Source organism: Mizuhopecten yessoensis, unplaced genomic scaffold (genome assembly GCF_002113885.1).
Source record: "Mizuhopecten yessoensis strain PY_sf001 unplaced genomic scaffold, ASM211388v2 scaffold9887, whole genome shotgun sequence".
Classification (NCBI taxonomy): Eukaryota; Metazoa; Mollusca; class Bivalvia; order Pectinida; family Pectinidae; genus Mizuhopecten; species Mizuhopecten yessoensis.
Window position 1 is genome coordinate 193,277 of NW_018408272.1, and position 18,194 is coordinate 211,470.

The following is an 18,194-nucleotide window of genomic DNA, read 5'->3' on the forward strand; positions in this document are numbered from 1 at the left end:
TCTAAAGACGTCGCAGAAACCGAAATCGATTATCTTCATTAACATCATGTAAGAATTATATTTAACTCATTTACCACTGAATACACATTTTGAGCTCTTCCAATTCGAAGGCTGGAATAGTCCATTATGAAATTCTAGGGGTGAATGAGTTAATATCATTATACGGACAAGTTTTCGGTGGCGAATTTTCTTCTCAACATGAGGACACGTGATACAAATATATGACGAAATCAACCTTGTGTAGAATAAACAATGTATCAGATATAACACGGTACAAAAGGAGTTACGTCATTTGTAGTCACCTAGCGGAGAATTTTTAAAGGGCGGGTAATCTGTATGAGTATTTTAATCAAATGCTTATATGACATCGAATTGATTAAAACATAGTGAACATGGAAATATAATTATTAATTTGTATTCATGAAAAAAGGAAAGATTATTGGGCTTACAGGGATATTTTCGTATTTTTTTTAAAAATAAGGCTCCGATAAGAATTTGCTTCACCCTAAATTAAATCAATTTAAATTAAAATTTAAAAATTTAAAATTTTAATTAATCAAAGCATCATCATCTATATATATATACTATTAAATATATAAAATATATAAAATATTTGTGGATTTCACGTTATTGTTTTGTATTGATCTAGGTGATGAAAATGGTATATTATAAGGAAATAAATGATAAAAATAGACTATATCAAAGCTACATGTATATGACAGGACTGTATATATTATACAGGTAATGTGGGAGAATACAGGTAAAAACCAGGTTAAAATAGATACGAAACAGACTATAACTGCTATCACAACATTACTGCCTCTATGCTTTTTTTTTTTTAAAAGTGGGAGAAAGGAGAACACACCGTTTTTACATATGTCAAATAACGATAAAGGCTTATTATAGAATTGATATCAGAGTGGCCATTGACATTCGAGGTAGATAGATAAAACGGTGTGCCCGGTGGCGAATTCCGGTAGGTTTTCATGCGATAGTAATTGAAAATATACAATGTAGTTAAAACATAAAAGACAGTTATGGTTTTCCATAGTTATAGCGAAGTTTAATTTATATGTTAGATTTTTTTAAACAGAGTTCAAGTTTTCTAAGGCTAGAACCAAAATTTGGTGTTACTTGTTTCATCATATAATTGACTTGTATTCCCACTAATATGATTTTAATCAACATTGGAACTTTTAGAACAAAACTTTACCCCTCTCTCGTGAGTCCATATTGAACTGTCATATTAGCATGTTGATAAAAGCCAAAAAGATGGTTTAATAAAAGGGATCACTGAAGTTTAAAGAGGTTGAGAAATTCCTGGTGTGTCTTGGCGTGTACCTGAAGATATATTCCACGTATAGGTTAACGTGACGGGTGATTTCGGGCTGATTATGCTTACACGTATAAAGAATATATTGTGGCAAAATAAGCACTTCTGTGTTATTGATTCAATGTACATTTTTTATGACGACCCCTGTGAAGTGTATGTATGGTTTGTGATCAGAATTGTCGAACGCATACGTCTGTAATCTGTTGAAGTATTGATCAATAATCATCTGTTTCTCGTCCTCCGTTCGGGAAACGGACAATCCCTCGTGTAAAACGTGATGCATCCATGGGTAGACTGTAGCAACTATACCGCGGGAATATTCCAGCTTTTCTGCCTCATCTGTAATATAGCGAAAATAATAGGGATACACAATTTTATTTATTTGTGAATCACTTTCTGTTGTTTAAAGTTTTGACAATAATGTGTGACATTTCTTTTTCAATCCAATTGTTAATAACGCGAAGAGGATGTGAAGGAGATCACCAAAGCCTAGTGTGCCGCCCCTGTCGTAAACTTGAATGTGTCATTTTACGGGGAAAACTGAGTTCGAGCATGAAAACTGTTTCACGAACATGGACCTTGGAACATGAAATCTGTTCTTCTAAGGGCTGAGCTCAATACAACCGTATTATAACCACAGTCGTTTGTACAACACCATTATAATGTCTGTAAGTACAACGTTAAATATATGCTATCTGGGATCACAATTTAACCAATACTGAGATATTCTATTGTCTTAGACTCACCTTGTTTCTTTAGTTCACATTAATGGTCATATGCGTTAATACGTCTTACCTTTGTTGACAATATCGAATGTTGGGTGTTTAAGATAGTGTCTCATTGATTTCACTGACACCAGTTCCAGTCCAAGTTCCCCTACCTCAGGTATACCACTGGTAAATGGCTCCTTAAAATCAGCTGCCGTTCTCAGATAATAGCTATTATAGTTTGTTGCCAGATATTCTTCCTGTGGATGTAAATTACCAGTATTAATATGGAGTAATATTGGTATTGTCTCTTTTTACAAGATATTTCAATGGTTTAGTTTTTAATTGGTGACACCATAGACAAACTACGTGGAGCAGTCGCCAGATACTGACTGCAGGTACTTCAATTTTCCTTCATCCACAACCAAAACCTGGTACGTCCCATCTTCGCTAGCCAAGTGTTCGCTTCGTATACACTCCATTTACACTTGGCGGATATAGCCGTGTTTACCGAGCCTTCAAATGTTCGTGCGGTGCCAATCGTTCGAATCCAATGATCGAAATCGCGTCTTACATATAGCGCTGTAGACGAAGAAAAACAGTAATGGTGACGCCCTGTACGTTGTCTTTTATGTCAGAGTGTTTTGCCCCAAAAAATAGGCGCATGATCTTTTTGGAAACTTCTGGATTTTCTAAAATGACAATATCTGTTAACATAACGCAAGGCAAAAACAAACAATAGAAAAAATACTATCTTTGCGGGCATATAAATGGTTTTCTCGGGTTGACAATATCCACTGTCACCTGCTAATGCATGTCATATTTATATAATGTATGATCAAAACATCGCAAGTACATATATATGTCATTAGCATTTTTCATTCCACAAGTTGTTTATAATATTTAATGTATTTTGATTGTTTTGGTAACCTGCAAAAACACACTAAAACCGTACTCGTAAGAACGATAACGTACATAAAACACAACACCAGTGTTCGACATGGGGCGAAGATAAAATCGAATTAAGGTTATTCCGTCTTTGTGTATTGCAGAGTTATCTTCTCCTGGGAGCAGGTATTGATTGTTCCGTCATTGGTTTGTGCGAGAAAATTACGTGGTTTCTCAAAAATTGATAACGTTACTCTCACAAACAAGTGACGTAACAATCAATAATTGCTCCCAAGAGAAGATAACTCTGCAATACGCAAAGACGGAATACACGCCCATTAAAAGCTGCTTTAGTCAACCGAAGTGTTACCGTGTGGTAAGCTTGTAAAAGAGAAATTAAGCCTCGCATGACCAAGGTATGTAAATAAACGTCATGTTATATATCATTTCTTTAGCACTAAGATTGGTCGCTAAAGTACGATGGCCGATAGCAGCCGACACAAAACAGCTACAATATAAGACATGTATGTACGTGTACACTTTTAAAAAACTGTACATGTACACATATGTGTTATATTGTAGTTGTTTTGTGTACATGTACAGTTTTTAAAAAGTGTACACGTACATACACGTTTTATATTGTAGTTGTTTTGTGTCGGCTTCTATTGGCCATCGTACTAAAGAGACTCCGTTATAAGTCCGATGAACTATTTTTAGATCAGCCTCACTACCTTATTAGTGACTACGTCATCTGGGCATCGTACCACATTGCAATAGCCAATGTACAAGTTCTATATACTCAAATTACATATTTTAAATTAAGGTCCTTGAATATGACTTATCAGGGGGTTGAAATTTATGGTGACTACAGCATTGTTTAGGGGGTTGTTGAACCTTAAGTTACTGATCCAATATAGAGGAAAAGAAAAAGTTTTTATAAAACACGGATTGATAAAACATTGATAATAATTAAACAAAAAACTAGAACAAATAATGACCAACAAATCTGATCTGAAAAGGGAGTATAAGTAATAAGTAACAGTTTCAAGCTACTTCAACTCTTAAAAAATTTAAAAAATAACTGTCTTTAGGATTTTGTTCCAAATCAAAATAATAACCTTCATAGTAAGGAACATATAGCTGTTTTTATAATGTCTTAAACGAGACTTCATATCATAATCCATTATTATGAATGTACAACTAGAATAGCAACCTACCTGTGTTATAACGCCTTCTCTTGCCATATCCGACACCATGCTTCCCATTTGGAGGAGTCCCTTGTCGACTAGTAACGATGCCTCGCCATTTTCGTCTGATGATATGTTCATCGTGACGAGAAACCCCCCTGAAAGAGGAGCACGTCACTGATTATGGTAGGCAATATATTTCTTGAGCAGTGCTTGAATTGTTGAATACTAGCTGTGAGCGTCGAAAAGGCAGCTCCGGCTGTATGCTCACCACGGAGTTGAGAAAGGTATTGGCTGTTTGCAAAGCTCTATAACCACGGATACTGGTTTGTGAACCGCTTTGAGACTACCTACGAACTAGGTTGCGGTAAAGCGGGATATAGAACCTGGAATTATCTTTATTATTATTATAATGGTTGGCAATATGGTTCTATAGCAGGCTAAACACATACTTCCTCTTAATGGTTTGGGTTTCTTATGATCTGTAGGTTTTGTATGAATGCTGTTATTTCAAATGAACATATTTAATGATATCAAAATAATAAAGTACTGAGTAGCTTTATTTCAGCAAGTTCATTGGTATCTAATGTTACCATTTTGACGTCAGCAATTTTGGGTTTTAACTTATCATCGCTGTCCCTAAGGTTTATCAGGGTGCAATAACATGTGACTGAAGCATTGTTGCAGAGAACATATCGAATACCGTATACCGGAGAACGTCGGCCTATTGAAATATACGCCCTTTTTGTGTAAGTGTTAATTTAATTACTTAATTAATACAGTGACATGCTATTGCTATATAGTATACAAATATTCGCTGTCATACGAAATTCGCCCTCATTGGGACGGGCGAAAAAGGCGAAAGGTAACTGCGGCGAAAAAATTCCGCTATACTAATACCTTATATTCCTTAATGTACATTTAAGGTTTTTATTTAAGTTATTGTTTTCATACTGACAATTAATTACAAAACATAAATCACATACCCGGTTTTAGCTCCCGTCCCCTTGAAATCACAAAAGACCTCCAATCAGCCCTGGCTTGTTCTCTCATCAAACCTCGTTCAATATCATCTGCCTCAGTTAGGAATACACCATTTTTGATTTGACAAACTCTGCAAATAATCGAGTTATGATTTGAAATCGGAAACCAAACTGGTTATAGACAAGTATTATTTTGTCTTGCTCTATAATGAATAACAGAAGCACCTTGCTAGCACTTTGGCTGATGCGCTTATGAATATCGATGGGTTGAATTAAACTTTGATAAATAACATTATGATAATTTAGGAATAGTCAGGAATGTTTATCATTAGATTCGTCGTTTAATTTGATAACTGGAATACTTTGTCTGTTACTACCGATTGACACGTGCTTTTTAGACAAATAATGCGTAGCTACAGCAGACATCGCAAGGTCCAGAGTATTTTCAGGGATACACTGTGCAAACATAGTCCGAGGGACGATCATTGGGTAGACGTTAGTGACACACGTTAGTCCAGAGTATTGTCTTTTGCCTGAATAACACAATATCGGAGTAGTATCGTTTACAATACCAAAAAATATAACATCATATCAAACTACCGGTGCTTTATTTTTGCATAAAAAACAGCAGCATTTTCAAATGATTAAGACAAAGAATGTTGTTTGCTATATATACTCAAGAAATGTGTAGCAATATCTAGGATTACAGTTTATTGTTGCTGACAATAATCAAATAAACATACATTCTCTCACGATTTACTAGTACAATGACTATATATCACACTATTATTGATAGCTTAATGTTGTAGTCAGTATTCTATAATATATATATATCAGCAAGATAACTCGTACTGTGTACATGATCAACCCTACAACTTAGTGCACTGGCTTATCAACTCAACGTGTTTTTTAAGTCAATATTTCTCCTCTCCACATTTTGATATGTTAATGTAACCGTACTTGTTTTAGCACACTCACATTTCAGCGCTCTATCGAATTTTATCAGATGAGCACATTAGGTAATTATAGAAACCTCGATTAGACAAATTATAACTAACTTGTTCACCCCTTAAATTTCATAAAGAACTATTCCGACCTTTGGATTGGAAGAGTTCAAATGTGTCTTCAGGGGTGAATGAGTTAATCGCAACGATTAGAGAGCAAAAACTTGCTAAAATAATATTACCGCTAAATTATGAATGCTTACTGCATATGGCAATCCTTATAATTATTGAAATAGTATTACAGTTAAATTGACCCACTTTCGAAGATTTGTCTGTACATTTATTGAAGGAATTAGGCAAAACTCTAAGCCTGCTTTCCTTTCCCTCTGATATTCTATCTATGCTAGAAATATGTTGGATTATTAAAATGAAATGTTGTTTTAACAAACCTTGGACCACTATGATGCTTTCGCACTTTTCAAAACATTTACAAGTGAAAGCATTGTGTTGTAAAGCAGCCCAAGCTGTGAATCAGATCAAAACAATTACAAAAATAATTGCAAAGTCAACAATGATATTTTAAAACAAATAGTAGTAATATAAAAAGGTTATCTTTTAATCAAGAAATGTGTCCTTATTGTCATAGTAAAATAATGTATTACGATATACAACCTTGGATTACTTTGCTTAGAAGATTGAAGTCGTTCATGGGCTGATCGTTGTAGTACACAATGACATCTTGTTCCTTCCCCAGGTCTGTCTGTATGATATCTGTAAAACAGTTTTATTTTATTTGTACACATACTTTTCATAGAAACTGCACATTATTGATTTTTTGCACAGAGCAATCATTTCAATATGAAAACGACCGTTTTGTAATTGGGCAAACATCTTTGCATGCATGAAAAATGGCGTTTTCGTTTGATATCAGTATAATATATACCTATCATTTCATTGAAGAGGGAAAGAGAAGCGCGTCCGTCTGCAGTTCCAAAATCTGCTATGCTTACTGGTTGTCCTGTCTGATATGCTGGCCTTGACTTGATTATTGTTCCTGTATTAACATAACTACTAATTGTGTACTAACGACTACATACAATTTTCCAAACGATCTTTAATTGTATAATTAAATAAGGATCATTTAATGGCGACAATATATTTAGCTTAGGATTGTTTGAACCTTTTGAAGACATTATCAAAATAAAGCTAGCTTGTTATTGTCGTGTCATGTTCGAATCTATGTCTTAGTATTTCTCATGTGGTGAAACGCCATGACGTTGATATTTCAACAGATTGATTCACAATTTCGAAAAAAATATCAGAATTTATTATTATTACTTTCTGTTTAAGTGTACAAACGTGTTGAAAATTTGTTTTTGATAATTATTTCTTACTTAGACATTCTAAAATTTCCACACGACATAAATTGCCAGCATGGCCGTGGACACTATACATATCGTCCACTTCTTCGGTGATCTTCGACTTTATCTTCATAACCGGATGGTAACTGTAAATAACAGCAATGTCAAATATGTAAACACGACGACATTTAATCAACAACATGAGCCATGATAATTTGATTCCTTTCACCTTATCGCGATAATATTAAGAGGAAATCGTCTCGATACTCGTTTGATTGCAGCAATATTCTAGACGAAACAATAATGCATGGCATATTGTATACTTGTATTGGTATTTCGTACTGAACTTTCGTTAGGAGATACATATTTTCAGTACCTAATCGAGTTTAAGGGTGTTATTTGACTACATAGCACCTTTATACATTATACATACGTATTCTAATGTATTAAGGGAAAGGTAAGTAATATCAATACCATTGTCACTATTAGTGTATGCCCGTTTCAAAATGCTTTATGCGTACTCTTGGTTGTTCGCGGTTGTTAATTGATAAATATAATTTAATTGCGGGGCAGATTGATGGATGAAATATCAAGACCAATATAGTGCAATGTGTAATGTTGGCATGAAACTATATTCTATATATCTGAGCTTTCTGAGTTATGATTATAGTGAGGCTTAATCAATGATTATTTNGGGCAGATTGATGGATGAAATATCCAGACACATAAAGTGCAATGTGTAATGTGGGCATGAAACTATATTCTATATATCTGAGTTTTCTGAGTTATGATTATAGTGAGGCTTAATCAATGTTTATTTAACAATCAATGACTCGATATGATTTTTCGACGTGACAGGTAAAGCTACCGGCATAAAATGCCAGTTCATAATCTAAATAAAACTACATACTCGTACATACCTCGACATTGTCCCGGGTGTTATCCTCCTGATTCGTAATCCTGAGAATAGTTTAAGAATACTTTTATATTAAATCAGTCCGTGATATGAATAAAACTATAGGCGGTAACCACTGTCCTCTCCGTTATAATCCCTACATTAACGAGAGGCCCAGAAGGCATGCTTCGCTCACATGGATAATAAAGCAACCATGGAAAATTATTCTTATTACATAAAATCCATTCAATGGTACAGAAGAAGGATTTTAGATATTAAATCATTAAACTCCCCTGTTGGGCCCAGCAACTCTGCACCCAGAGGGGCCACACACTCCGATTATTCAAAATTCAGTCCCCTTAGCCAAAGGATGCTCCAGGCCAAATTTGGATGAAATCCCTCGAATTGTACAGAGAAGAAGAAGTTATTTTAAAATTTAGACCCCAAGTTCCCCTTGTTTGCACTCCCCCACCCCCCTGCACTCGGAGAGGCAACACTCGATTTAACGTCACGCTACCACAATTGGTACACTACCCACATTGATACACGGTCAGAAAATTGTTCGAATAGTACTTTAAAATTAAATTTGAGCATTTTCCTTTGCCAGTATAACAAAAGAGATATTTATCAGCATTTCTGCCGAATAGTTTTGTTTTCAGGAACATTTTAAGAGTATACAATGACTTCAAAGTAAACATATCAGAAAACAAGAAAAAACGACGTGGGTCGACGAAGTTTTGGAGGATTTTGAAGGGGTTAAATATAAGCATGTTTAAATGTTGATTTCTGGTCCTTATAACCGGATAATATAAAAGTGTATATATACAATTGTAGCTCAGTATGGTATCTATAAACGCATTATATTTTGTTGTAATCGGCACATCAACTTGTAGAAATAAAAACAAATTCCATAACCTGTGATATGGTGTACCAATTTGGGTACTAATTACGGCCGACAAACGGACGAAATCTCACTCCGAGTTTAGCGTATTGTTTACAAAAAACAAATTACTTAGATACAAAACTTTTCCTGGAAATGAACCACCATAGGTAGTCTTTGTCAAGAATCAAGAAACATTCCAAATACAAGATTTGAATTTTTAAAGAGCACTAAAAACTGTCAAAATTGTACCAATTGTGGTAGCGTGACGTTATACAAAATTAGTCTCCTTTGCCAAAGGGTACTCCAGGCCAAACTTGAACAAAATCCCCCCAATAGTACAAAAAGAGAAGGATTTAAAAAATGTAATCCTCAAATTCCCATTTTGAGCCCCGCACATCTGCAATAAGAGGGGCTACACCCTCCATTTATACACAATTTAGTCCCCTTTGCCCAAGGATGCTCCTGGCCAAAATATGTAATATACCAGTAACGCCATTAAGGTTATGAATTTGAACAATATCATAGAGCCCGCACTCACATTAATATTTATGTTTGGAAAACTATCATCAAGCTGTCTGCTGATTCGAAAATTCCACAGAGGACTTTTTTGGCAATGTACAAATGCGTCGAGTCCGCGGACAATACGCAAGAAATTATTGTATGTTCAAGACAAAGGGTTAACAAAAAGGTAAATATAGGTTCAACGGTTCATGACAACGTTAAATTAAAACAGTATATCGTTTAAATCATATATTTCCGTTTGTAAAGGTATTTCATAGTCACGGGAATATAAATGGTCTGTTATTTTAAAGCTTGTTTTCACTGATGTCTATATAACATTTACTTAACATACAGGTTTGTTCATTCATTAAACTCAGTCAAGCACTAATCATATACCACGTTTCGTCCTCATTCGATTTTACAAAATTACATAAGTTTAAACATTTCAAATATATATTTCATTCTTTTATCATTCACTGCATGCCTTGTTAATACACAAATGACGAATGATTAATTTATGTGTATGGCATCTTCTGTCACAAATGTAATGCTAATTAATACTACTACTAATAAAATGAATATATACGCATATTTATTGTAAAAAAATATAAACGAAATAAATATCTCCTGATGGATGGAGTTATGTAGTGAATAATGTATTAATATTTCGTCGTCATAATATAATAAGAAATTACGTCATGATATTGTGACTTCTTAATATGACCAATAAACATGAAGGTTGTTTGCTTGTCTTGAGCATGATATCATCGGAACAACCAAGGTCATATGAAGACGGGTGCCCACAGAGACGCAAAATAGTTTAACAAGTGTACGCTCATTTGAAAATCTAGAGTAATTTGATTGATAATATATATTTATAAATATAAAAATTGGATAATGGGAACAATTCAGTATCAAGTTCGCGGTAAAAAGATAACGATCAATATCCTGCTTGCATTTTTAATTGATAATTAAGATTATTTATTGCTATCATTATGTCACAAGAGTAATGACGTAATGCTCGATTCGTCATGATTAATATCCCATAACTGCGAAATTATATCAAATTAATAAGCGTATATGTTCAAACATAAAACTTCTAAAAGGTCGTCATTCTAATGCAAAAAAGGAATACTCCATGTACAACTTGAATATTTTAAAATGTAAAATGCGTCAAGTAGTTTTTGTACACAGCGAATATGGGTCATACGGGGTTATACTGTACTATTTATATACGCGGCTAACCAGGAACTTTAAAGATTTCTTACACCTTATCTAGATGTTTACACATATAACCACAAGTCCGTGCGTACTCAGTAATGGCGTATACCCTACCTGGTGTTGTTGTATTACTACAACTTCTGACAGGTAAGTTTATCTACATCTCCCTGACAGAGATTACTCGTTACCGGTACATACACGTTGATGTCCTATGTTTTCAATCACGAGAGTAGTACTCATATGATATGTACCACACGAAGTTTCACACATGTATAAGTATGACGTGACACACAGCTATGTGTAATTGTTGACACTGTTCTAAACGTCATGTTGCATATCCTCCTCAGACAACCGAAAATGTTACAAAATCAAACCATGTAGGAATGCATGTCTCCCTTGGCCCGACAAACATACCGTTTTATGAATTGATATAATACTCCGTAAACACATCGGCTAGCAATACTTAACACAGTATTTATACTATGCTGTTCAGCTGATGATTAGTCAAGCAACATTGCACTAACGTGCGATTGACTGTAATACACATGCCGTTTAAATTTCCCAGTACCATTATTTAGAGGTGTAAGTTATATATAAGTTCAAACCGTCATTTTCAATGGCAAAAAAATGAACCATGAACAGCTCCGGTTTGAGTTTTCAAGACTACTTTATTCTCCTCTATGAAGTAATATCCGACATGTATATCAAGAATGGACAGAAATGATTAAAACGAACTTTAAGGAAAGATTATTTTACGAATAATAAAATATAACTTGACTGTATTTCTCGAGTGCTAACTAGTAAAGCATCACCAAAATATTATGAAATTTATAAACATAGCTTTACAAGCTGTTCAATAAAGTGTCCATTATACTTTGAACAATAATTAAGTTTGTAGAAGTTTAAAAACTAAAACTAAATCTCCGTACAGCAGTTGTGACAGCCAGCATAATTGATAAATGATATATGGTGTATTGAATCACTATCGTAAAACCTACTAGTATCTACTGTATTACCAGAGACATTTAGAAAAATGTCGGTTGTATTGCTATCCACGCTTTTCTCCAAGACCACCTGCTAGGCCTTCGGTCCTTTTGAATATGAGTATTTGCTGATGTAGTGTGTGGTGATTATTTAAGTCTATACATTGCTATAGTTGTTTCCGTGGGATCTATATTTGTGTCTTTACGCTTCGAGCTGTGTACATCTTCAGTTTTTTAAACAATCCATGATATAAACTTTTTATTTCCAGTAAATTTAGCAAAAGGAGTTAATGTAAACATAACTCCATCCCCTGTTGCCACGGTAACGGATGGAGACGTGTTGTGGCTGACCTGTACATATGACCTTGGAGGAGGAACACTGGGGCAGTTACAGTGGAAAAATTATGACGGTGGAATTGTAGCAGCCGTCACTCCGACAGCTGGAACTCCCTGTACGGTCTCATCGTCCGGCTACAACATAGACTGTGACAACCTGGCCTCTAGTGAAGTCAGACTGGGCATACTTACTCCTAAACATCGTGATACCTACAACTGTAGTGTGTACCTCTCCAACTACACACTGATAGGTCAAAGTTCAAGACATGTGTCTGTTATTGGTAAGTATCTTTTATCGTTTCATATGCTTGAAATAACATCATCATCGTAAGATTGACATAACGCCACTCACGGTCAGTTACAAATATAACCATGCTTCTTCATTATGTTGTGAAAAAGACGTAATTTTCACTTCAGCACAAACAAATTGAACATGTTACATTTCAAATCAGTTAAACTTCACTTACTTCTATAAACACATCCGTGATATATAAGTTGCATACATAAAATTCCATTAAATTCTGCAGTTTTCAAAAGATAAATATTGTATACAAATAAGTTGTAAGAATTTATACAATGTCGTTTTTAAATTGAATGTATCTTAAGATTATGATGTTTAAGATGTTGAATAAGATACTCTTTCTGCTTACCGTTGTGTAATACTAATTCTGCATCGGTTTTTTTTATACAAGGACTAAGTGTAACAGTTAAAGCCTGCAAATACCAAAAATATCTATAAACATTGTCCAATCAAATGCTTTTTATAATTTTAACGATTATTGCTAACTATGTGCTACATATTTACATTATAAAATGTGGAGATGCTACAATTATCACTTACAAGATTGAGTGAACATTAGGCTTTCTTCAGCAAGTTAAAATAACCTTTTTATGTCAATGATCTCCGCTGATCCTCACACTGTCCTTTCTGCCATTTGATCGATGACAATACTATTGTAATATAATTTATACTTTTGTAACCTACTGTGGTAATGTCTGTATTACAACGGTAAAATGACTGCTGATATCAGAAGATAACAGTTTTAGCATTATATAGAGCCATAACTGATGTTACGCTTCAAATAAGAGCGGTAAGTATTATATTTCGTGGGGCATTTTAACGGGTAAGTAATTCAGAAAGTCAGACGAATCAGGCAAGAAATGTTATACACAACCAACGCAATTGTACTGGCATGTGCCTAGAAACTAGATTTTAGTCTTATTTTTACATTATACATACCAGAGACAAAAAACAATGCATAGTTGTCTAAACATTTAATTATAAACATCGGAGAAAACATACAGGGAAGAGTTGTCAAAATAGTAACAAAATACGCATCAGAGTCAACAAACAAGAAAAAAAAACGGTACTTAAGACGATACAAAAAGACAACCCGTGATGAGTTGATATTTATTTTGAAAGACTTATAGATATGCTGCGTTCTTAATTAAAAAATGTTATCCTGATGGTTTATACCACACAGGAGTGATTATCTTGTTTTCTCCCACACTTTCCCACCGTATCAATAATACGATGGTTAACCCAATGCATCGCTCCACCGTCAAGAATGCATGCAATTTACAAAAAATGTGATAACGTTACCAGAGTAACACCGCAAAATGTGATGACGTGATGGTGACGTTTTCAGAATAAAAGTGGGTGAGAGTTGCCTTCACTTAATAGGTACAGACAGTTATCTTTTTAATAGCAAAAACGGTACGGTCCTCGTGACGAGTGTGAGATACTTTAAACTGAATAAAAAGGAGGATCCGACGCAAGTAGACTGGAAACGTTTGCTGTTTCATGTATAACATCCGATTTTAAAGACTTTTTGCAGTATCTTTAGATAGGCTCTACAGAATTTCAAATTAATAAAGTTGTGATATATAAATGCATTACAATACATTGCAATTTTTTTATATTTAAAATTAACACGCTAAAAGAAGACGACAATATTATGTTTATCGATTATCTCATTCTATAACAATAATAACCAACGAAATACTATGTGCAGATAGCGCCATCAATATCATTGGCCTTTGATGACGCCTCGAATTCATCTTAGTAGCATATTTTAGTTTTGTAAATAAATAGACTGTTTTTATTACGCGATTGTTTCCAATACTCAAACGATATGAGATGTAAACGCGTGGTCCCTTTCTCACAACAGTGTTTTATTGTGATTTCTGGGGAGTTAGAGTGTTAGAGTGAAAACGCTTATGGATAACTTTTTCCTAGGGATGTAAAATAGTAATCTTCCCTCGTTATTTCGAGGGTTAATAGCCGTTGCAACTGACTTTGCTAGAAATCAGGTTATCTCAATCAATGCTGTACCCGGAGCCTGAGACCGCACATGGAGACCGTGCTGTAGGAGCGACAGTTGCTACAAACCCACCGTCATTACTCTGCCACTGTAACTGTCCCAGTGTTCCTCCTCCAAGGTCAAATGCCTGTTATTTATTACTTCTTACTGTCATCAGGTGTGTAAATCCTAAATGATTTGCAATATAGGTAAACAGCAGATAAATGAACGTGTAGGTATACAGCAAATAAAGTAACGTGTGGATAAACAGCAAATCAAATAACGTGTGGGTATTCAGCAAATGAAATAACGTGTGGGTATACAGCAAATAAAAGAACGCGTAGGACGATAAGCAATAGTGTTACACATAAACGTTAAAACACAAAACGTATGAAAATGAAAGCTGACAATACTTACCGTAACATGGGCAGATAACTGAACAAGTAAGTTTTAAACCATAGGAAGTAAAATGGCGTTGATCATATCCCGTCTTGTTCTCTTCCTTGTCTTTATCAAGATCTCTGAAGGTATGTAGTTCTAAATATTATTGAAATCATTATGAAATTAGTTTTTGATGTAGTCATATATTCACTTTAATGTCGATACCGATAAACTGTTTGTTGTTATATAAACTTACACTAGGTCGATATTTCCAGTCTGCTGCATTATATGTGTTTAATAATAGCAAGTTTGAATAAGTCTTAATTGGTTCAATTTTATCAAATTGATATAAAACGTGATGAATTCGAATGTGTATATTGATATGGTAGAGTAACTAATTTGATATTAAAAATCTATATGTATATATTAAGCGATGGATGTAGATAAATGCACAGCCCTTCATACTAAAACATTACGTGTGCTTCAGCCCAAACACTGTCGTTGTCAATGACGCCATCCTCCCCAATCCTGGAACCCGAATTGACTTTCACGTGTTCTGTCGGTATGGACATCATCGAGAACACGCACATATTTTACAAAAGAAGCACATTCCTAGTAGGAACGTTCCTAGTAAACAGTACATCTTGTGTCTCTACAAAAACACAAGGAGGTCAAAATTACACATTCACATGTGGTTTATTTCCTGTCCGAGAACTGTTGCTAACAATTCCTGCTGCACACGTCACAGGAGATGAACAGGGAGCAGATTGGATTTGTGATGTATTTCTAAGTGGAGTCATCAGTAACATAGTTCACCTGGAACGTAGTGGTATGTTCCATTTCTGTTCTTTTATTTTCACTATACGAATGTTCAATATCTATAGTACTTACCAGGTTTAACGTTGACAGAACCATACATTGTTATGTAGTGCGAGTGTCAGAATCATTTATTTACTCTTGGAACTTATAATCACTTTTCTCGTGTAATCGCAAAAAATATTCATATAATAATAATAATAGTATTAATTCGAGGTTCTGATATACCGCTTTATCACAACCTTGTTAGTAGGTCTCTCAAAACGGTTCATAAAATTATTATTTGTGGTTAAAGGGCCTTTGCAACCAGCCAATACATGTCCCAACTCCATGGGGAGCATACAGCCGGTGCTGCCATTTCGGCGCTCACAGCTAGCATGCTCCTAGCACTGCTTCACCACGTACTCATTTATAGCTGAGTAGAATAGAACGAACGGAGTAAGGTATCTTGCTCAAAAAAACAACACAGTACAATATACAATATACTATTCCATAATGTTACAATCCAGTGAATAGTTGTGTTATATATAGTCTTGAACAATATTTGTAATACCATCACAATACAATGGTAAAAGTATAATCTTACACACTACCCAGACACCAAGCGTCATTGCACCAATACACTGCATACATTTAACAAGATAATACTGTAACTTAAAAAGTGAGGCCAAGTGTTCGTTAGGTGTAAATGTTGTGACGGATGGCGCATATCAAAAACAGAAAGCATTGTTTTTCTTTAAAACGTTTTCAACAGAAACATATTGTATGTCTCTGAGTTAACTGCTAAATAAAAGTATAAAAGTAAATTCAGACTATCTGTGTGTACATCAATCATGGTTTTAACTACTAACTGTTCGATCGAAATTTAGGTATGAAACTATTCAATTTCTTTTATCAAATTATGGTTCCTGCAACTACCAGATCAATCAATCAATCAATAATCAATAGTTATAACCAATAGAGCACTAAACATTATATATATGTATGCTTTCACGGCGATACTTATATTATTCTGGATTACAACCAGGTATGTATTTAATTTCTTAACGTCCCGACCTTAACGTCTGAGTTCATTACGAGATTACAAATTAACTTTAAATGAATTTTCAGGAGAATGAAACCATTGTATCAAACCTACAATCGGACATCACAATACACTATCAAAAATACATAGTTAGACCCACAAATGCGATTATAAGCTAAACTGAGACTGGATATTAAACCATTGGCTATGCTATCTAGGCTGTTAATATACCAGAGAGCATAGAGACAAGTAAAAGTCCTGAAATAAAATTAATATCTGAAGAAGATCATTTCCTCAGAAATTGATATATAGACATTTGAAGTTTCAGAAAAAAACCTTTATTTGCTTTTAGAATTATACTTCAACAAAGAAGTCACACTCTCAGGCCGTTGTATAACAACCCATACCTTTAACGTAAATAGACAAAGAATAATATCTAACATAAATTTATATAACCCTAAAATGTCATCTTTAGACCACATTAATATATGTAACTTTATTCAGTGTGAAATCACATCTCAATATCTCAATCTCAGTTCAAACCCTGAATGTATACTCTCATCTCAAACTATATAGATTTCAATGTTTTGTTGAAAGAAGCCGTACATTTTTAATTAAATTAATATTTTCTAGATTAGCTAAGACGTGTCTAATCAAATGTATCAAACCATCAATAAACCCTGTTATGTGTAATAAAAACTGAAATATTCTTTAAAAACACATACTGATAGGAAAACGCTGACTGTCAGTTCCATCGACTATCACTGGTGAAACAACCATTGGAAATGGTAGGAATTCCCTGTCGCTTATTCTGTTCCATTTCTCGGAACAGTTATATTGTGATGTCTGGAGAGAGATATTGTTATTGCCTTATGGCTGCTTTCGACAGCTTATTCCTGCTGAAAACGCTCAGGGAGAACTTTTTCTTGGAGACATAAAATAGTTATCTTCCCTTGTTATTGCGTGGCCATTATCCGTATGTGTTTAATTCGTAAATTATCACAATGTAGGTAAAGAGATTATAATAGTTCATAAAGGTATACATCAATTATAAGAACATGTAGGATGATAAATAATGTTGTTACACCTCAAGTGACTTTCTAGCTATTTGATTGGTTGGGAGAAAATTAAACAACAAACTCTGTCACCCTCCGAAAATACATTGGTTTTAAGGGGCGCGGGTGATATTGCCATAAGACAGTGAAAAATATCACATGCGCGAAAAATATGCGTTCACCGCTTCGTTTCCCCACCGTGATGGTCACAAGAACGTTTGACGGCAACAGCCAATTTTATCAAGCGCCGGTGCGATAGCGATTGTAAACAGCAGACTATCAACAAACATGATGTCATTATCGATGTTTGCTGCCGTTTCTGAGCTACAAAGACTTTTGGTGTAACAAAATAGATATGACATTCATTAGCAGGTGACAGTGAATATTGTCAAC

General features: G+C 34.5%; 2 protein-coding genes across 7 annotated transcripts in view; one reads left to right on the forward strand and one right to left on the reverse strand.

The window, feature by feature from the left end:
• Nucleotides 1-621: 621 nt before the first annotated feature.
• LOC110458978 (probable S-adenosylmethionine-dependent methyltransferase At5g38780) lies at nucleotides 622-11,141 on the reverse strand. Of its 2 annotated transcripts, none has more exons than XM_021510990.1 (10): nucleotides 11,018-11,141; nucleotides 8,324-8,363; nucleotides 7,437-7,549; nucleotides 6,986-7,096; nucleotides 6,715-6,813; nucleotides 5,490-5,631; nucleotides 5,102-5,229; nucleotides 4,146-4,273; nucleotides 2,129-2,300; nucleotides 622-1,672 (listed from the first exon to the last, which is right to left on the reverse strand). In XM_021510990.1, the coding sequence occupies exons 2-10, from the start codon at nucleotides 8,329-8,331 to the stop codon at nucleotides 1,452-1,454; spliced, it is 1,122 nt and encodes a 373-aa protein (XP_021366665.1). In that variant the 5' UTR covers nucleotides 8,332-8,363; nucleotides 11,018-11,141; the 3' UTR covers nucleotides 622-1,451. The 2 variants fall into 2 exon arrangements, with proteins under 2 accessions (XP_021366665.1, XP_021366666.1); XM_021510991.1 differs by having other exon boundaries at nucleotides 10,996-11,141.
• The window catches only part of LOC110458977 (sialoadhesin-like), a 21,297-nt gene continuing 14,038 nt past the window's right edge, over nucleotides 10,936-18,194 (forward strand). For 2 of the 5 annotated variants that reach the window (XM_021510986.1, XM_021510987.1), the window contains exons 1-2: nucleotides 10,936-11,050; nucleotides 12,156-12,503. In XM_021510986.1, coding sequence (XP_021366661.1) covers nucleotides 11,002-11,050; nucleotides 12,156-12,503 — 397 coding nt within the window. In that variant the 5' untranslated portion in view covers nucleotides 10,936-11,001. Of the gene's footprint in view, nucleotides 11,051-12,155; nucleotides 12,504-14,825; nucleotides 15,053-15,393; nucleotides 15,736-18,194 lie in introns of those variants that run through there. The other 3 variants (XM_021510984.1, XM_021510988.1, XM_021510989.1) reach the window with 3 other exon arrangements.